The sequence below is a fragment of the Anguilla anguilla genome, chromosome 1, assembly GCF_013347855.1.
Source record: "Anguilla anguilla isolate fAngAng1 chromosome 1, fAngAng1.pri, whole genome shotgun sequence".
Lineage (NCBI taxonomy): Eukaryota > Metazoa > Chordata > Actinopteri > Anguilliformes > Anguillidae > Anguilla > Anguilla anguilla.
Window position 1 is genome coordinate 61,128,280 of NC_049201.1, and position 22,015 is coordinate 61,150,294.

Genomic DNA, 22,015 nt, shown 5'->3' on the forward strand with positions numbered 1-22,015 from the left:
ATGCGAATTGTCATATGCTAACCTGATATGGGTTGTTTATGACGTCTTTAGTAATTTGGGCTTCAGCTCAAAATTTGTTACAATAAACAGAAGGCGCAAATCAGATGCAAAACTGTGGCAGATCCCAGTCAAAATTTGATATGGCAATAATATCTTTGACCGGTGTACCCGGACACGTTGAGTCAATTTTCTGTATTTACCAGAGGGGGGCTCCAAGATGTTGTCGATGGCATTTCTAGTGAGAAGGTCCGGCGCCGCTTGTATGAAAAATAGCCTATGCTGTGCTGAGCTTCGGTCTGACGTTTTGCAGGCGGTGCTTGTTCGCAAAGCAATGCATTAAATAGTAAGTACTGAGAGCGAGGAGTTAAGATAGAATGAGTCGGGAAGAGGTGCATGTCTTGGTGTAGGGGTTTCAGTGAAAAAGACCGAGACTCGTTCATTTACTTTTCATTAAGAAAGGCAAAACCAAAGACATAATTTATTCAATCCAAAATGCTTTGCCATATAACACGTCCGGATTCGGTGGTAATGGAGGTGGAGGTTGATGCAAAGGCGAATGGAGAGGACTGTCTGAACAAGGTAGGTGATTGTGGCATCCATTCGCTTAGTAGCCTGCTTCTTTTTTCATATGAAAACACCAATCTGTATGTGCTCACAATAAGAAAGTTTAATAAAGACGGGTTGATTGCTTGACTATGTTACACTTTAAATATATGCTGTTTGTTGAAAGTTGGCAGGTCGGTTAGGTGTAGGCTACTATAGTTTTGAAAGGTAACTTGGTCACTGTTTTGTCTGAAGATTAAATATGAAATCTTATCGCTAAGTATGTTTGCAGCACTTTTCAGACGTGTGCAATTCATGTACACAAATGAAGCAAATGTAGCAAAATGAAGAGAAAGTCACTGTTTATTCTAGGAATAGCACCTTGATTTGCATGATAGTTAAATGGTTGATGAATATGATCGGGGAAATGCGTTTTGTCATGTGTCATAGCCTATGTAAAAGGAAGCGGTATTCCATGAAGCTGCTTAAGGAAACTCTGTAAACAATACGTGTGGAAAATGTAAGCTATGTAACTGGATAGTATAGGCTAACTTACTGTAACTCATATCTTTTTCGCCACGAGACTTTATGCATTGTCAACCGAACGTTATTCGGCTGTATGTGTGTGCGTGCATGTATTGTGGCACACACACACACGTTTTCTCTTTCTAAAGCGAGTACTGGGTACGGGTATGGGACTGCTATTTTTAAACAGTAACACCTACAACAAATAATTGTTTCTGGAGTCAGAGTCAGTCGATTGGATGTTTAATTAAATATGAATGCCCATGTGGATCGCGTAAATGATCCATTCAGAGATCTCGGAGCGTTTTGAAGGCGCGTGGCCGGTTACGTAATAGCTCCGGTGTTCCTTCGTTCTGACAATTGGAAGCTACAGCTTTTTAGCTTTTGGTACAGGATGCACATTTCTAACACCAAACGATTAACTGTCCTACCATTTCCGGTTCTGATGTGGTGGGCTCATATTTTTTCCGAGGCTTTAAACCTTTAAACGAGTAGCGATTTTGACGTCAATGTCAAACACTAGCGTCATAAATTGTTACTATATCTGTACTTCATTGGTATGGATTTCAAAAGTTTATTCATCCAAAATGTGCTGTTTTTTCTGTTAGTGATTAACTTAAGTTAACTTAAATCCTTGTTATGGTGATGCTTGTATTTTGGGCAACTTCTGTGTTTTAATATTTCGTATTATCCTTTTATACAGTTGTACATTGGCATTTCTGGCTATTTAGACTGCATAGTGTAATAGTGTAGCACAGCAGGGCAACCTAAACTTGGTTCTGGAATCGCCCATGATGGGGGAGTTTCAAGTCGGCTGGAATCACAGTGCCTCATTGCTCACTAGGCAAGTTGGCCTGTGTCAAGTGTCTTCCTCCAACTCCTGCCAGACTTACAAACCTTAGTGTGATAACAAGCAGGCACTTGCTTTGGTGGAGAGCACATTCATGTCTACACTGTCGAAATTGATAGCAGTATTTGCAGCGATGGTTCTTGATGAATCCTTCTTGATTCCTTTACTTTGTTTTTCAGGTGTGCAGGAAGCTGGGGATCATTGAGACAGACTATTTTGGGCTGCAGTTTACTGGCAGTAAAGGGGAGAGCCTGTGGCTGAATCTGAGGAACAGGATCTCCCAGCAGATGGACAACCTGACACCCTGTAGACTGAGGCTGAGGGTCAAGTTCTTTGTGGAGCCCCATCTCATCCTGCAAGAGCAGACCAGGTATGCATGCTAACGTTGCCTTAGGGGTCTGAGGGACAGGGATGCTGGAAGCACTGTATTGAGGAGGGTTCAGTTGTCTAAGAAAGTGAGATTATCTTGGACAACACACATAGTTTTACAAAAGATCCATCAATACACATGGACATTTACTGAAGCAATTCCCATTATGTACAACTCCCAACAGTTTGGTTTCAGGTCTTTAACTACTAAGTCTTTTATTACTATAGTAGCACTGTGTAAACCCATGACAACCTTTCTTTGTAATACTTTAAGCATGAAGGTGACACAAATGTGTTATTTTTTCAGCCAGAATGTAAAGTTGAATAGTGAATCCAAACCACGACAATGATTACATGCTCATTTTGTGCACATCGGTAAATCTTATTTATCTTTGAGAGTTTTCTTGAAAATGTTCTTACTTTTGAATGTTGAGTAATTGCTATCAGTTAACCTTGACCTTGCCTGATAAGTGCAAGACTGAGGCACTTTTGATATGGAGCTGTGACACTGACACCATTGCCAGAAGTTGGCTGTATGACTGCCAAGCGAAGGCATTTGGTGGTTTCCTTGTACAGTAGAATGCCCTATAGTAACCTCAGTCCTGTGGGTGTTTAAGCCATTTTTTTGGTCAGAGCTACAGCCTGTTGGCAACAGGAATCTCTCTCTCTCTCTTTCTCTCTTTCTGTCTCTTACACACACTCCCACACGAGCACACGCACATGCACACGCACACGCATGCACACACTCAAACCTGATAGTTGAGTATATAGATTCCATATGTTAGAATATTAGAACGGAATCTTGACTGCAGTCATCGTGAGTTAAGAGACCTTTGATGCCTGCCCCTATGTGTCCAGAGTTTTCTGGGTCAGTGGTTGTAAAGGCACAATGTCAGATGAGGTTTAGGCTCAGTCAGATATAAGCTTGCCTAGGTTTTACAATTTGAAGGAATACAATGTTTGTAGGAAAAGGCAGAAATTCATTCCTCACCTGGATTAAAATGTTATATTTTTACTGGAAGTAAAGTGAGCTCCAAACCTGTGACAGGTGATGTAGTTTACAGTCATGCTTTATACCAGAGGTGTCCAATCTTATCTGAAAAAAGGAACAGTGTGGTGATTCTGCATTGAATAAAACAAATAAAACAATAAATAATTTCATTTTTTGAAGCTTTGTAGCCATTTTTTGAGTGCGAACCAATTTCCTTTCAATTGATGATATTTCACTGGTTTCAATGCACCAAACAAATTAAAATGGGTGAGCACGGTGATTTCGCATTGGTTACATCCATAACTATAATAAAGGAGGTGTTGTCTGTGTATTTTATATCGATATCAGAATTATGACAGGAAAAAAAAAAGAATTCTTGTAGAATTTTGGTTAAATAAATCTTTTTGTAGTGTGCTCCATGGTTAGGCTGAGGAGAGTGGTTTTGTCAGCAATTCTTCCTTTGAGGTTTCCTAACTTGACCTCTGACCTGATAAACAGATGGTAGTCTGTTAAGCTGGGGGAATGAGTCAGACTCAATGAAGACTGCGAATTAAACACTCATGGTATATTCGTTGCACATATTTTGTGGGGACACAGACTGAATTTTTAACAGTATGCAACAGTGTTGACCTGTGTAATTAATATAGAGGATCCATGTATAATGCGTGGGCTTTTTCTGTCAGGGGTTCCTCTTTCTATTGAATCAGGCTTTAATTTAAAAAAAAAACATTGTGGCCCAGTTTCTTCTTTCAGTTTAGCTTCACAGACTTCAGGACACGTGAAAGCCTGCACACGCATGCGGTGATATAAATGTAATGTGAACCATCTTCTTGAACTTGTGCAGTCATGCTTGAATAACTGGCTATTTAAAATCCCTGCTCAAATGCAGTTCTTACTCATGTGGGGACACTTATGAAATGGTCCAAATGTCTTGCTGGATAATATCGCTGGATGCTGTTGCATTTAATTAGCCAGGAGGTATCTGCAGCTGTGAAAGTCCTTTTGTTCTCCTAGCAGTATGCATACTGATGTGTGAAGTGCTGCTACATGCCAGGGTTTATCATAGGGTTCATCCTCTCTGTCCATTACCCCCCCATCCTTGGCTTTTCCCTACTGCCTCATGAACATAGACCCAACACCAACTGCAGCGCTTGCCAAAAGGAAATCATACCCTCCATCTTCTTAAAGAATTATTCAAAATTGTTTCAGATCGTGAATTGTGGTCTCTTCAAGCAGACAGACCAGACAGTATTAACTCTGAACATTCACGGAGGCTGTGAGGTGGGCCTCTCAGATGACGTAAGATCTATAGGGTTAGACTCACAATGCAGAGCACATTCTGTTCCCGGCAAGGGAAAGGGTGGGGGGCGGTGTGGGCTGAGGGGGAAACGGGCACGTTTTACATGCTCTTTGCCTAAAGCAGGCAAGCCTGTGATGGGATGGGTGGGAGTGGTTTTTTTTTTGGGGGGGGGGGGGGGGGGGGGGCAGTATGGAGTGCTGACAGAGCGCTTCTTTCTCACTGTAGTTACATAACTCCACTCTGGGATGTTAAATGGTTGTAAAGTGCTTATATAAGGTTAAATGCCCTCTTACCAGAACTCCTGGTTTAGTATTTCATTATATTCATAATCATGTGTCAAGGACTTTTCCCAGACAGAAGCACTGTTTTGCTGAGTCCTACATAGAACTTTCAAATGCAATTTAATTTGATAACATGCAAAAAACATTCTCTTACTTGGGTGGAGTTTTCCTGTCAATATCTCTCCTCTCATTAGCCCACTGTGCTTATTGAAAATCATGAAATCCTTCAGTTTCGTGGACAGGCCATGTTTGCTGTAATGATTTATGTCTTTGAAATCAATGGGTAAGAGCTTCCGGTTCTCAAGCTAACAACACAACACTGCTACTATTTTGTAACCGTGAACGTCATACATGACTTAAGAGACAAGTACTCACTTGAAGGGATCGTCAAAATGAACTAGAATGGAAAGTCTTGCATTTATTATTTCTCTGCATCATTGACTTCCCTTGGGTAGTTTGCTGTTAATGTTTGTCAGTGCTGTTAAATCCCCAAATCTTTCCTCTGTTTGTTGACTATTTAACATTCCGATCAGGATTCTAAGGTTAAACGGAGCATCTACAGTGTTAATGTGGCCTCTGTTTCCATGAATGTGCTCAAAAGAGAGGCTTATAATTAGCCGCCTTAAGCGTTTTTTTTTTTTTTTTTTTTTACAGCTCTTGGTAAATTGTTTATTTGCTCCACTATATTGAAGGAGTGATGTAGACTCCTTTAATGTAGAAGAAGCCATGCATGTTTGTGCAGCTGTGTTGTGTGTGGCCTTACTTAGAGATGCATGATGGGAAGCGGTTCACAGACCCCTGTGTTTTTTACTTCTGCGTTGTCGCTGGGTGAAGTGGCTGGAGCTAGGTTGGTCTTAGATGAGCTGGGCCCTTGGGCAATAAAGTTTCCGATAGCTGGATCTGAGTCAGACTTAGGAAAACTGGTTTCATAGGCAGTAAAGCAGCTAAACAAACTTTGGAATGGCCTGAAGTAGATGTCCTCAGTCATCCTCTTGTCCTTGTTTAAACCACAGTCATCTCCCTGCCTTCAAATTCTCGAGAGTTTAGAAGCTCGGAATGATGAGTTACCAGATCTCCTTTGTTTTATTTATTGACATGCCCCTTTTGAAGTTACTACAATGATTATTATTACATTATAGATTCTTAGCAGACGCTCTTATCCAGAGCGACTTACAACAAGTGCATTACAAAACTCAGAGACAAGCGCTTTACAACATTCCTGCAAGAGAGCTACACTAGGTATAACTTTGCAAAAAGTGTGAATTGTACCCTTTTTTTTTTTTTTTTTTTTTTTTTTTTTTTTTTAAATATATATAAATTCCCACCCCCCACCCACCTAGTTGTAGATGAACCTAGTTACATGAAAAATGATTATGATTATCATTATTATAAAAGCCAGGGCCAGACCAGAAAAGTAATTTAGATTTTTTTTCTTTTATTCCCTCTGTTTTTAGTTCAGATTAAAGGACATAAATTCTATTGACTTTGTTGTTTCTTTGCATCTGTTGTCTTTCACAGCTTTTCTTGGGGCTTAAGGGAAAAATGATCCAGACACCAAACATACCCAGTTACCAACAATTTGCAGCAGTGACTTTGACCAGAATGGTCTTTTATGAGCAAGCATTAACAGGCCTGTAATGTATTGGGCTGTGTTCATAGTGGTCTGTGAGGGTGATCTGATGTCCCGTGAATTGCTCAACCGCTTTATTGTGCAGAAATGTATCTCCCATTTTAAGAACAATCTTCCCTGTTGGAGAAAAAAGGCCTAGCCTAGCACCCAGCCTAGTTTCCACTCAACTGCTCTGGTGTATGTGTCCTGTGATCTAATACTGTGATACCATTTAAACTGATAATTTCAGCTAATTTCTACTGAATTATTTAATGGCACATTAAATAATTAATACATTCTTTACATAGTGTAAACCTACTTTCACTGTACTGTACATGCCTGGTCACCAGACTTTATCATATGCTAAACATGCTACCAACTCGCCTTAGATATAGCTGACACACAGCTAAGGTGGGTCAACTGCCTCATGGCTGTCAAACAGCTCAGTTAGGAAAATGTCATTGAAATTCAGCCCATGAGCCTCCATTAGCAGTCTCCTGTCTGCCCTACTTCAGTCATATCAGTTTGTTTTTCTACTCAATGAATGTTTGCTTTATATTTTATTATTTGCTGGGTGGGTTTTTCCCTAGGGAAGTGATTAACCTTCTGGTTAAGTTCCTTAAGATGTACATCACAACCATAATAGAACTACAATAAAAAATAATCAAACGTGTATTTGAAATCAACAGTGGCCCCATCAACTTGTGCCGGTAAGTGGTATAAACAAATGCTAGAATCAGAATTAAAATCTTAGCATGGAATGTTCAGTGCTGGCAGTGTGGTTCAGTGTTTTCAAGCTGCAAGGATGTGGAATATAAAGATGTGAAAAATAAAAATAAGAATAATGAAAAGAAGAATAAAATTTTAAGTGTAAGTTGTATCAGTGCAGTGTATAGGTGTAGACATTTGTCTATTATATAGGTGTCACACGGCAGCATGACACCCCTGGGAGGGAGATTGGTAGTTCTGGGGAACACTGTTGGTTGCCGCATGGGGAGAGAGAGAGTGCACCCGCACAAACACAAATAAGCAAACATCTTCACCCTTCTCCCTCACGGGTGCCAGGCGAAAACAATAAACTAAAACAACGAACTAAAATAAGAAATACAAAAGAAAGTAAAACGGAGCGTCCACTTTTCAGTGTGCCGCTCGTAGCTGGCTCGCTTTCCACCTACAGTACTTTTCAGTGGCGGTTTACTTTCTCCGTAATGTTCAAAGAAACAAAATTGAAACGAAACAAAACTAAAACCAAAACTACTCTCTCGGTGTGCTCCCGATCTCGGCCCCGAACTGTGGAGAGGAACACACCTTTAAGCACTTGGGCTGATTCGTTACAGTAACGCAACCCAGGTGTGTGTGCTCTCTCCAACAACCGGTGCAGCCTAGACCAATCCGGTTCACCGCTGGACCAAATGCCACAATAGGTCATTGTGTATATTTGCCTCCCTCCTTCCTTCTTTTACAAGTCTTTAAAGACATAGTTCGAACCCACTGTCTTGTCTTTATTCTAAACACATTCTTGAGTGACATTAGGAGTCTTGAGTGCCCAAGGCATTGTGTGATTTTATAATAACTATGCACAATTGTATATGAATATTCTTCACCAACAAGACAAGGCATGGAAAACGGTTTTTGTGTCGTTAAGACTGAGTATGGAAATAAGTCTATCTGTTTTATCTGAATAAGTAGGACATGCATTTTTGAATCCTTTTAATAAAAGCTGAAAAAATAACAAAAGCATTTCATGATGGAAAATGGGAACTTAATGTACACTTTAAAGTTTAAGCCAAAATGCAAATCCAGATGATATCTAAGTGATATATCCCTTATATGCTGTATTTAAGGCACTGTAGATTTTACAGTGCCTTAGCAGCTTGGGCAGGTAAAGTCCTCTGAGGTTACTGCAGTTCATTGACTTAGAGTAACCTCCAGGGAACTGGTCCAAACTGTTATCAGACGCCACGCACATTCTTCTGACAGCACATTGTTGCCAAAGCTACTGGAGGATAATTTTTTTTTCATTATAACCACTATAGTATGTTAACTTAAAACAAGGCTTCTATTCCTGATTTCTGTAATGTTCAGAACACCGGACACTGTGTCTCAGTAGAACATTTGTGGTCTATCATTGTCAAAAATACAACCCGCTTTTTTCAGGCAGAAAGTTTTGTGTCCTCAGAAATCCTTGGAAATATAATAGAACATGAAACCAAAAACCCCAAGACTCAGTCAGAAGAAAAAAAATCAGTCAAATCAAATTCAGTAAAGAAATGAGGCCATTTCAGCCTCCTTGAGCATCTTCTTCCTCCTGGTTTCCATATTGACCAGTGACCCATTTTCTGCCAGTATAAGATTATGAGCTTGTAATGTAATTATTCTTGCTCATGGGGTGAGCACTTCACTGCCGTATCTAGGTATCCTTCTCTGTATGAAAGCTGACTATTATCAGAACACATTGGCTCTGCCAGGGGCCTTTAGCAGCTGTGTGTTAGAGCTAATTTACAAGGCAGGGAAAATGAGTTCTATCAGTTATTCCCTTAACAGGGTTGTTAAAAAGACCAATGTACAGTCATTTCGGGTGATTTGCAATTACAGGGCTTCCACACAAAAAAGAATAATGTTGCATTTCTTCAAAGAAAACAAAGCAATGCTTTCCACACCACTCCCACCATTTTCTCTTTGTTACACAATCTACCATATTGATATGATTTTTTTTTTGCCTATTTGGAAAACTGATAGTCACCCTAAACTTTGTTGTGATTATTGTAATTACAAATTGTTGTAGTTGTCTGGTTTGGGAGCAGTGTAATACTACTGCGGGATGAGTGGGGGTGGTGGTAGTTTGGTGTGTGGTGAGGGGTGTTCAGGACAAAAATAACCCCTGCAGGATTTACCTTGAGTCTTTGGTCACTGCGTCTGCTTGCCTGACTGGTAGTTCATCTGGAACTGTGTGTTTGTGTGTGTGTGTTTGTGTGTGTCCGTCTGTGCATGCACACCTGCTCGTGCGTTCAAGAGAGAAAGAGGGAGACGTGAGCTGAATGCGTCCTGGTGTTTGCTTTATTTTATTTTTTCCCCTGTTGGACATGCTTAGAGGCTATAATGGCATGACCCAGGCTATCGGAACAGAGCTCTAAATAGCATGAAAGTCTTAAGAGCTGAAACACAGGACTCGGGTTAAAAAACTGTCAGCCTTTTTTGGTGTTGTATTGCCAGTATTTGTTTTTGAAAATACTAAAAATCCCCCTCTAGCACTGTCGAGGGTGCGGTAAATAGAAATAAGCCTCGCTTTGCTGTTCACCCCACCCAGTAAGTCCAACTATGTTGAAATTGATTCTTTTCATATGGTAGCTGCAGTGTCAAGAGCTGACAGAATCAGACTTTTACTTTCATAAACCCTCTTGAGAACAAAAAAGGAACCAAAATAACTTGTTTTGTAGATACATGGATTAAAGAGTACTGATGTTTTCAGAATCTATGTTGTTTTGGAAACCAAATGCAGCAACGAATGTATACAGCACCTCACTCTGTTTGAATATAAGTTGGGAGAGGGTGGTTAGTTTTCTTTACCTCTTGTTAGCCTCGTTTACCCCTACAGGGAACGGACATATTTTCTTGCTGAGAAGCAGTGTAACTTGCTCAATAAATCTTTAATTTTGTGGTTGTGGAAATATGTCTTTGCTCTAAGATAGAGGATTTTACCAGCCACAATGTCTACAACCTGTTGAACTTGGTTGACCCTCTTAAAATCAGACTTTTTTCTCAGATGCTGCTACTGGATGTCTTGTACATACAGTAACTGACTGACAACTATTTTCATGGCCCTTGAAATGCAGTCAGTACTGGTCATTGGGCCTGTCAGTCACATGTGCAGTTTCTCACAAATGAATCACAGGCTACTCCATAACCTATGTTGAATTTGTGGATTGATAGAGTTTCACTGCCTCTTTGTGAATGTGGAACATGAAAAAATGCCCTCTAGCTTTGTGTCGTTGCAGTGCACCGTTTGGATCTCTAACTGAGATGGAGCCAGGCTGACAGGGCACATGGTCCCATGCGGGGAGTGTTGGAGAGGGGAGCCTGGTTCCTTTTATGCTCATACACAGGGCCCTTTTCTACCAGAGACAACAGACAGGGAAGCTTAATGAGTGCCGCCTGCTCTTCATTTACGCAGTGAAAGGGGGGCCAGTGTCAAACTGACCTCTAACAACACCAGAGATTGTGTCGGAGGTGGAAAGAGATGAATGGATTTGCTCTGGTCTACTTACGCCAGGTTTCGGAGAGAACATGTGGGGACTGTCTATGAAGTTCTGGCTATAATATAATGTTTTTCACGTAGTAGCATTGTTTTCATGTTGTTCAAATGTGTTTATCAAAATAAAATATATTAATGTATTTGTTTGTTGAATAGCTGTTGTTCTGTATCTCCAGATGTCCAGCAGCTTAACATAAACAGGTGATTTGCATCTAGCCTAATCAAAGTAATGATTTGGTGTGATCTTAACTTAAGTTCTGGTTGGATTTATCTTTAGTTGATGAATTGCTTGTGTGCCAGAGTTTCATTTGAGCATTTAATTCACTGACCTCTTAGCCTTTGTGGTTTCAAAAACAGCCAAAGGTCACTCCAGGAATTTTCATTCAACACAAGCGTTTCTTGTTTAGTTAATTTGCTTAATTGTGAACAGCCATTGGCTCAGACTTACTGAAAATCCATGAATATTAAGCAGGATATCGACTCTTTAAGCTTTTGTCATAGAGTTTGTTTTGTAAGTCACACTTCTTGAATAGGTAATTAAATAATCGCGGTTTTTAATGAGGTGTCCCAGCTCAGTCAATCATAGACTAAACTATCAAACTATAAACAGTGGAACAGCCACCACAAACAAGCACGAATGTGCAAGGAGCGTTGCTCTTTCACGCTCCAGTGCTTAAGGGAATGCAAAGTGCCCTGTAGTAACCCCCAGGTGTTGCCTTTGTTTGTGAGTAATGCCATCCTGTGGGTGGCTGTGAGATCAGGTTCTCCCTCCCTAAGAGAGCTGCACTGGTGCAGTCAGACATTGCTACTTTTGTTCTGACTCAAAAGAAGCACTTATCAAGGTCATGAGTTTGGCTATGCGCTTTTGGTTTTTAAAAAAAACTCTCAGTACTGTTTCTCTATATTTCACTCTTACATGCTGTCTAGAGAGAGTATATCCTGAAATCAGACGAAGCAAAACGAAACACTGCTTAAAGTGCATTTTCAAATGAGTGTGCGGTTGTATTCCTCGGGTTGAGATCAAGGGTTTATATGCAGAAATAACTGGTGTTTTCAGGAAGTGTGTAGGATGTTAGTGTTAGGGTAGGTCTGAACTGGCCCAAACCAAGCAGTTGGTGTTCCACACCCTTCAGCGTATCGTGGAACAGGCATAATTGGAACAAGTTGTTCCTTGTAAACTAACGAAGGATTGGTCTTGGTGGGACCATTGTTTACCTCCAGCAGAAGTAGGCGGAGTGGAGGTTCTGTGATTATCCTGCTATGTCTCTGTGTCTCTGTCTGTCGGAAACGTAACTAAAAAGGTTGTGGTCAAATAATAATGGGAGCCAGAGAAATTAGAGGTCCACAAATTCAAATCTTAATGCTACATACTAGCATACAATCACATTCTAGACAGTTCTGTGCTTCCCCAACAGTTTGGGAAAGGCCCGTTCCTGTTTCAGCATGACAATGCACCCGAGCACAGAGCAGAAAGGGTTTTTGGCAAGAACGGTGTGGAAGAACTAGACTGGACTGCACAGAGCCCTGACCTCAACCCCATCCAACACTTTTGGGATCAATTGGACAGCCAACTGCGAGCCGGGCCTAATCACCCAATCAGTGACTGACCTCACTAATGTTCTTCTGGCTTAATGGAAGCAAATCCGTGCAGCAATTCCCGAACGTCTAGCCTAGTATAAAGCTTTCCCAGAAGAGTGGAGGTTGTTTGTTGCAGCAAAGGATGGACTAACTCCATATTAATGCCCATAATTCTGGTTGGGCTGTCAGATGTCCACATACTTTTGGCCATGTAGTGTATGAAGTGGCCAATCATGAACAATTCGAAAAGAAGCCAAAAATTAAACACTAATGGTTTACAGTACCCATAGTTGCAGATCCTTAGCTTACCTATAAACATGAATGTTCTGTACCTAAATTAAGAAGACTAAATGAAACTTGAGCCATATCTAGATGGTTAATACAGTTCATGACATATATCCAAACATTTTACGTGGATACTGAATATTTACATAAGAAATTCAGATGAATAATCTTGCTCAAGGGTGCAACAGGAGTGCATGTCATGGAAAGAAGTGCCTATCTTTGGCCAGGCTGCTGCATCACTTTTCAAGATTCAGAAATGTGTTTGAGTAGTGCAGTCTGAGGTCATCCCTGAAAGCCTCCATAAAGTAGAGCTGAAATCACAGTTTATTGATTGGATGTCCTTGAGAAGAGAATAGTGCAGCGGTCTGCTTGTAGAATTTAATCTTTTCAAAATTGACTTTTTGGCTCCGACTCAGTCAAACCATAGTGTGTTTTATCCATAACTAGGGAGCTATGTTTTTGTTGTCTGTGATATATTTAGACTGTTTTGCCATTCATTTCCACTTATAACCTCATAATTTTGTATGTACTTCTTAGTATGTTTACGTATAGTTACAATGTAGTATAGCTAAGTGTAAGTGGTGAGCATTGTCTAACTCTCAATCTGCTGTGGCTTGATTGAAGGCCAACCAGTTGCACAGTTAGTGGGAAAACAAAACGAGAAAAACAAAATATGCTCCTTTCCTCAGATCTTCCCCTCAAAAACACACATGCAGCAAGAGAGTCTGTCCCAAATTCCCAAGGTTGGACAACTAACCACGCTAAATCAACAGGGTGGAACCAAGCCGTCAGGTTTCTATTTGGAGTGTAGATGATGGTGTCTGAGTGAGAAGCCAGGCATGTTCAGCTCCAGAGATGACCCATGAGCCCTTTTGGTTATCACTTGGCAGCATACCTCCGGGGTCACAGACCTCTAGCAATACTAGGGTGACACCGGTTCCCAAACACCCTGGCCAATCGATAAGGGCTGGAGTTGTTTTCCAAGCCACGTTTCCAGAACAAACAGCTTGGTAAACATTCTGAAAATGAGTTGTTATCTACGTTGCTATTTTTGTGCGCTCTGGAGGGTTCGCATTCTTCTTTTGTCTAGCAGTGAGAGTGCATCTTAAAAAGCAGACAGTCAGCTGCCCTATCTTGTGTTTCATTAAAGCCAGTGAGTTGAAAAGAAACACGTACTCACTTGAAAAACATAGTGGGGAACAGTGTGCACAGCTTGTTTTCTGGGATGGTATTCTGAAATCTTTACTTCGATTGCACCACCAGGCACACAAGTATTTATTCTGTCGATGCTGATTCATAGACACGGATGCTTCCCTTGCTGGTCTTTTGTTGCATCATGCTTGATGAGATGAGGTTGCTCTCTCTAATTGTTATTGGCATGCATATTATTTAATAACAGAATTAAGAAAAATACAGAGTTGCTCTTGCTTGAGGCTGTTCATGTTCATGTCTATTCTACACTTTCATGGAGGAGAGCGTAAGAATGCTGCAAAAATGTCAGTGTAGTATATTGGAGTAAGGAGTGTTGTAACCTAAAGGTTGCAGGTTCAAGGCCCCGCTAGGACAGTGCTGTTGTACCCTTAAGCAAGGTACTTAACCTGCATTGCTTCAGTATATATCCAGCTGTATAAATGGATGTAAATGCTGTTTAAAAGTTGTGTAAGTCGCTCTGGATAAGAGCGTCTCCTAAATGCCTGTAATAATGACATAATTCATTGATATTACTCATTCCCTAGGTGAGTCGATTTGCAGTGAGGCATTTGCACAGAAAAAACTGCAGCTTCATGTGGCGCTTGTTTTGAAGGTGGAATTATTCCAAATGTCCCTAATTTTATTCCTCACTCACGCTCTCTCCCCCATCAGGCGCCTCTTCTTCCTGCACATGAAACAGGAAGCTGTCAGCGGAAGGCTGAAGATGGGTCCTGAGCAGGCTGAGGAGCTGAGCGCCTTGCTAGCACAGGCTGAGTTTGGGGACTACAACCAGAACACAGCCGAGTACTACTACTCCCAGCTCTGCGGGAACGAGCCCAGCCAGGCCACCATCAACAGGTGAGATTGAATTGCAGGAAAAAGGCCTACAGGGTTCACCCCTGTGTGTAGTTAAACCTAATACAGAGCTCATACGATCATGTGTTTCAGCCATTATTCAAGCAGTGAGGAGCCATTTCTGGTAATTTGTGGTTTTTATCGTGAGCAATGACAAGGTTGGTCAAAGTGGAAGCTTTAATGTGTTTTAAACCCTTTGTACATGTCCTCTTATTAAATTTATTCCCAATCACAGAATATGTTTTAGTGAACTGCGTTTAGTGAGCTTTACTAAAAATAGAACTGCTGAGAGTGTAAGATGAAATGTAGAAATGTGTAGAAAACCTAAGAATATTCTGGAAAGATATTTTCCTTCTGCACCTCACTGCTTCTCTCATGTCTTTTTAATGTTGTTTTTTTTTAATTTAGCATTTCTTTATCCATAGTGTTACACAATATTACCAAATGTACAAGTTACATTTTTAATTGATATATATTTTTATATGCAGTATTATTTTTATGTTTTAAAATAAGTATTTAACATTACAAAAACAATCATTCTATTGGGCGGAGGTAAAGAAACATGTAAGCTGATACTAACTAGGTGAAAGGGCACGACTATCACTGTCGCTAGACTGCATATCCACCAGACAGTCCTGAGAGAGCACAAAAATATATGACTCCCAAACAAGAAAAAAACCTTGGCTGTGTGACTCAGGTTAAACTAGTTTATTGGCTTTGCTTTATTGCCTTCATGTTAATCCCATATAAGTTGTTCTTTTGGTGATTTATGATCAGGACGTTGATGTTATTATCACAGTACGTCTAGCACTGTTGTTCCAGTTTACTGCATCAACAAAATTATTTTAAATTTTCACATACATGGAGCTGTACTGTAGCTCAGTGTATAATCACAAGTGATGCATTTCCCTGTAAGTAGTGTGGTCTGTTGAAGCAGTTTTTGCAGGAGTTTAAAAGAAAACTTGTGCTTGAATATTTTGAAGAGAATAAATGAAGGAGAAAAGTGTCCTCATCAAAGGCATTTTCTTTCAGGCTGCAGTTGTTGAAGTTCTTTGAACAAATCACATCTGTTTTTGTTTGGACGCTGCCAATTGTCAAGGAAATAGGATGTAACAAGTGCTGCATGGTTCAAATATTATGGACGTTTTATTTGGGATATTGTCTCTGTTTTGTTTGTCTATGAAAGGGGGTGTTAAATTTATGCACTGCCTGAATCATTTTTATGCGATTAGCTGGTAATGCTGGCTCATCTGACAGTCTGCAGAGCCCATGTGTTTCTCTGTAGTTCTGTAGTGATGTGCAGGTGTGCGTGCGCTGGTGCGTGTGTGTGTGCACGTAGGCAAGTGCGTGCGTGTGTGTGTGCACGTACACAAGTGCGTGTGTGTGTGCACGTACACGTGTGGTGCATAAGTGTTGGGTGAAATTTGTGCGGTTCAGTATGCTTGGCTCGTCATTGTTTCTTGGTTCTGATGAACACCCTGCGCTGTGTTTTCTGCACGGACAGCGTTGTTGTGAGACACAGGGCCCTGGAGGGACTGGGCACAGCCTCCGCTGAGTACCAGGCTCTGCAGCTGCTTTCCTCGCTGGAGCACTACGGGGTGGAGTGGCACTGGGCCAGGGACGGCGAAGGCCAGAAGCTGGCCGTCGGAGTGGGCCCAGAGGGCATTGCTATCTGTAAGCAGGACTTCAGTCTTATCAACAGGTAAATACCTGAGCTGTTAAGAGCTGGCTGTGTCCTCCCGATGTCTTCACATGGTGCTTATTGAATCCTCTAATGGGTGGAACTTGCTGGGGCTGTCATTCACTCTGAGACTAACCATTCTACGAACTTTGCTCTCTAAAGCAATACATGGATATATTTTAGATTTAAAAAACAAGAGGCTACATATGTCATGAGAATATACCGTTCAGCCCTTCTAGGATCATCATTAACTAATACTAGAGAGTATTCAGTCAAGCCTAGATTCGAATGCCCCTGACTGTATTTAAATGTATATATTTCATTCTTTTCTTATATTACATTGAGTGTGGCAGTCATTGATTTCAACAAAACATTCCCTGAAATATGCTTAGAGCCTTGAACAGAGTACACTGCCTTGAAACTGAATATAAGCTTTTAGCATGAATGTTCTCTCTTTCTCTCTCTCTCTCTCTCTCTCTCTCTCTCTCTTTGTGTAAGAATCACATACCCCGTCATCCAAATAGCAACCCAGTCAGGAAAGAATGTGTATTTGACCATCACCAAGGAAACCACCAACAGTGTAGTCCTACTCTTCAAGATGATCAGCACTAGAGCAGCCAGCGGACTCTACAGGGCAATCACTGAGACACACGCCTTTTACAGGTGAGGTGCCATCTCCCAGTTGTAGTTCCGAGGCTGAATGTATTCCCGTGTTCCTTGTTGAATATGTTTGTTGAAGGTGATGTTGTTGGCCAATTGCATGATTGTTGCATCAGAGACTGATATAAAGCGCTCATTATTTGTCTCTGCAACTGCCATGCTAATTCAAATAATTTCCAACCTCGAATAAATGTTTACCTCAGGTAAACACTCTTTAGGTTAAAGGCAGCAAATTATAATAGCTGCACTATTAAATTAACATTGAATAGAAGTTAGAAGGATTTTTAAACACTACCATAAAATGGTATTTGGAATGATGACCTATATCTTTAGACAGTCGCTGCTTTTTAATTGAGTTTAATGTGTTACACGTCATGTTATTTGCATACTAGATTCCCTTATGTAGGGCAGCATTTATAAATAGCTTTATTTGCTGACACTGTCACAGGTTCATGAGTGTGCAGTGTTTGCATTCAGTGAGCACTGTTTGCATTCGTTACCCAGTCCACGTACACTGTACTTAGTACCCCTTGTCGACCCTTAGATGTGACACAGTGACGAATGCAGTAATGATGCAGTACAGCCGTGACTTCAAGGGCCACCTGGCCTCCCTGTTCCTCAACGAGAACATCAGTCTGGGCAAGAAGTACATTTTCGACATTCGACGCACGTCTAAGGAGGTGTACGACCACGCACGGCGAGCTCTGTACAACGCCGGCTACGTGGACTTCCTTTCCCGGGGCGGTGAGCGCAGCCCGGTCCGCTCGCCTGTCAGGTCCTCCGAGGGCGGGGCCAACTGCGACAGCTGCCAGCAAAGCCAAGACCTGCAGGAGAAGCTGCAGAGCCTGAAGGAGGCGCTGTTGTGCATGCTCTGCTGCGAGGATCAGATTGACTCCGCCTTCTGCCCCTGCGGTCACATGGTCTGCTGTCAGAACTGCGTCACCCAGCTCCAGGTAAATATATCATATATGGCTTATGCTGCACAACTAATAATCACCTATAACTTTCATCTGGTGGGTATAGGTATATCACCACCTATTTACTTCTCTTACTGTGTATCCCACATATTAACAAAAGTGGTTCATTCTGTTGTCTCTGATTCATGCAGTGTTGGATATATTTATTATATGTACCTGTCTCCTGTTGCATAGATATTCATTATGTATGCCAGTCTCTTACTTCATATTGTGTGCATTGAAAAGCTGTATATTCCGTATATTTGAACTGATTGAAGTGATCATATGCAGTTATAAATGACCCTGCTTATTATGCATGGTCCTCATTCTGGTCCTCACAGGCCTTGAGTTTGAGACCTACGTGTTTTGTGATTCCCTTCCTGATATTGGAAGTCTCAATGTTAAGCATATAAAGGTTCAGTCTCACTTCTTCATAATATATAAGCATTAGTCCTGTCATGTATAATCATTACAGTATATCAAATGTGGAAAGTGGTATAATAGTGCATGCTTTAGCTTGCAAGACTCTGCCCCACAGTGCTGCCTGCCTGTAGCTGATTGATGTGTTTTGGTGAAGGCAATAACACGTACTGGCTAAAGTAATACGTTGTGCTTTTCTCCCCACAGTCCTGTCCAGTGTGCCGATCTGAGGTTGATCACATTCAGCATGTCTATCTGCCCACCTGCGCTAGCCTGTTCAATCTGGCTGTAACGGGAAGCACCAAACTCTCTATTCACCGAGGGCTGGCCTCGCACAACTGCCCCAGCAAAGACTACTCCACAGACGAGAAGCTCTACCACTCATAAAGCTTGCTACCCCTCCAGGCTTTTCTGTGTGTCTTTGCCTGTCCATTGGTTCCAAGTGTTCACAGCGCCCCCTGCCTATTCCACAGAAATCAAACCTCAAAACGATTGGTGGATCTGTTCTTAAAATAAATGTCTATATATATATTTTTAAACAAAATGTTATCAGTTGACCTGAGCAATATTTTTTGTGCGTATCCTTTCCTTTTAAATTTTTTTTTTTTTTGCCACAGCCTTGCATTATGTTTCAAAAAAGGGAATTTCTTCAATATTATTTTGCTTTTGGGTTTTGTAAGTTTTTCTACAAATGTACATTTGTGAGATTTTACTTTGTCTTGTGTTCACATTTGGAGTTGAATTTTGGGTGTGAGGGTATAAACATGGTGCAACACTTTATCTTCTACAGGGTTAGACCTCATTAAGACTCGGGCATCTTTATATTCATTAGTATGCCTCAGTGAGAAAAGCTATTTTCAATGTTTTCAGGTGAGTGTATGAACACACATATATTAGCACTGATCTGGGACTGAACCCCATTCGTTTTTCAGGGCTTTGTTCTAACCTCACCTTAATAACTGCTGGTAACTAGGTTGGAAGCAGGTTCATGAGCAAACTCACTAGGGGATTAGTCCATTTTAGGGTTGGCAGTGATTGTGTTTTATGCTGGACAGATTCAATGCAAATTCACTGATCCTGAAATGATATAATTTGCAGTTCCCAGCTGATCCACATACCGTAAGGATCATGTGAATCTGCACAGAGTCAGCACAACATCTGCAGCAGGACAATGCCATAAAACACAACCAATATATCCTGGATGTTTCAAAAGAACCTTTATTATGGGTAGTACTTTGCAATTGAATGCCAAGATATGATACATTTTAAACTTTCTTAAACTCAAGGACGCAGATAATTATTGATCAAAGTGCAGCTTATTATTTGCTTTAAATTTCACTGTTTTCCATTATGTAGCTTTCTGTACCAAGTGTTGATTTCTCTGCGGTTGACTAGTGAGTTCTCCACAATTTAAAGTGTGCTAGTACATACACCAGTGCAATACTACCTGCTTCTGAATGCTTAGAGATTTTGGTAGGAGACAAAACAAACGAAACACAACATTGTCACTTTACCAAGGAAGGTTGCTATTTGGATTCCTAGGGCTTGCCATAATGTAGCAATGGGTGAATCCTGTGTGCATTTTCTTTCTTTGCACAAAAATATGTTCTGTTTGTTGACCTATTAAATCTGAGTATTTGAATTTGATTTTTTTTTTAATAGTTTTTTTTAACCTTGTTTTGTCATGAAATTGCATAGCAGACAAAGATTTGTTTTTGTTCTTCTGAAGCTAAAGATGACACTGTAAATCTAGAAGTATTTTATCTTTTATATTACGTATTGGAAGACAAATAAAGTGTTTTATATCCTAATTGTGTGTGTTAATGTATCTGATATTTCAATGGCTTGCCTTTGCTGTGGAGTTTTCCACTGTAGCTTATATCCTTATCACAGCTCATGAGTACATTGGTCAAAGTTTGCATTGGGTCAACGAACAAAAATGTTCAGGTCTTACACAGAATGACAATGCCACCTGTACAGTAAGTTAGTTATAATATAGGTTATAGTGGTTCTGTACACATGAGCAAACATGACCGATGACTGATTTTTTGCTTTGCAATGCACATGGTCAATGATCAACGTTTATTGATCATTGAGCTAATTTGCAGAGTCTTTGTGGTCACATTGAGGTTACCAGTAGCATCTCTGTGGGTGTTTGGTTGCAACCATTACACGTGGAGCTGCTAATAGACCTTAAACTCATTTATGTGTAATCTCATGTTGAAATGAAGTTTTCAGAAAAGTTAGAAAAAGATCACCTCTAAAAGTGTTCAGGTGGAAATTCCAAGCACAATCCACAAAATAGGTAGAACCCATGCAATATTGTAGCAGATCTTCACATGATTTTAGCCAAAGCTGAATGATGTGGAGTACCTGTTACCAGAGCCACTGTTCAGTAAATATCCCATAAAAATCTGTACATATATTAAGATGTGTCCCTACATTACATAATGGGAAGAGACAGGGGAGAAATGTTCTGGAGATGAAGAATGTTACGTTTTGACACAGTCTTCCATTGTGTGTACGTGGGCCACCTTTGAAAGGGCAATATATTCCCGGACATCAGCTGCTATGTACATGTTACTATCAACTGCTCACAAATCGTTATGGCAGGGGGTGATTAACAGATGTGTTATGCAATATGTAGGCCTTCAGGCACAGCAGGTCTTATATAAGGTATTGGCAAATTTCACAAGACCACTGACTGATATTTAATGTATCTTTTTTTATCTGTGCCTGTTCTTCTTTCTGTACTGAGCTGGACATGGTGATAGAGCACATAGAATAGGTCAGAAGGCACTCACCACCAAAGCTACAGGTGTGATTTTCCTGTCAATAATCTATCCCCTAGTACTAGATTATTCAGTTGGTGTGGTAAGGGAAAGTGATGCCTTTTAAGGTACTTGCCGTTAAAAAAATGGTCCAAAATTAAGTAAATGCAATCTGAAACAAAAATTGTCACAAACAATGTTTTCTTTAGAATTATTTTTTCTATGAACTTAATGGGATAATTTAAACAAAGCTTGCCCATTTGAGCAAAGAGTTATAAATATATTGCAATTTAATAAAATAATGAATGTCATATGTCATACTCATGAGTTGATTAAAGGGATATACACGGCTTTTGGAGTTACTGGGCATTTTCACATAACTTTCATTTACATTCCTAGTTAGGCTATATTGTCTTGTTATATTGTATCAACAACTATATTCAACACAATCCTCTAAAAACATACTATGGGCACCCTGAAATATGTGATACACAGTAATACAATTTTCATTCACAAGTAATGCAAAGCATGTATTCCTCTTAACACAATGTTACTATTAGCCATAAAAAAAAAAAAGTGTGGCCAGACACTTTCAAATTTGAATAAACGATCAAGAATGAATGCTGCAGTGCATTTGTACTAATGTTTAGGGGATTTTTTTTAGTGGGTTCAACCAAACAGGAATACTGTCTTTAACCCTTGCCAGCCTCTTTCAGTGCGGTTCCACATGAACAGTCTGTATAAACTAAATCAATGGTGTGCATGATGTATTTGCTCTGCATACGTCCTGCAGACCCCAGAGAGTCTTGCATACAGTACAGTGGCTTATTAGGTGCATGCAACAAGTAAGGTACTTCACTTCAGTGAATATCCTCTATGGTGATTGTGCCCCTGAATA

The 22,015-nt window shown here is 40.5% G+C and overlaps 1 protein-coding gene across 1 annotated transcript; it reads left to right on the forward strand.

Annotated features, from left to right (window-relative positions):
- The first annotated feature begins 281 nt into the window (after positions 1-281).
- On the forward strand, positions 282-20,157 carry LOC118219734 (E3 ubiquitin-protein ligase MYLIP-A-like). The gene is made up of 7 exons (XM_035403080.1): positions 282-579; positions 2,098-2,288; positions 14,447-14,632; positions 16,134-16,331; positions 16,809-16,973; positions 17,515-17,923; positions 18,554-20,157. Exons 1-7 carry the CDS (start codon positions 493-495, stop codon positions 18,731-18,733), a joined length of 1,416 nt encoding a protein of 471 aa, XP_035258971.1. The 5' UTR covers positions 282-492; the 3' UTR covers positions 18,734-20,157.
- The last annotated feature ends 1,858 nt before the right edge of the window (positions 20,158-22,015 follow it).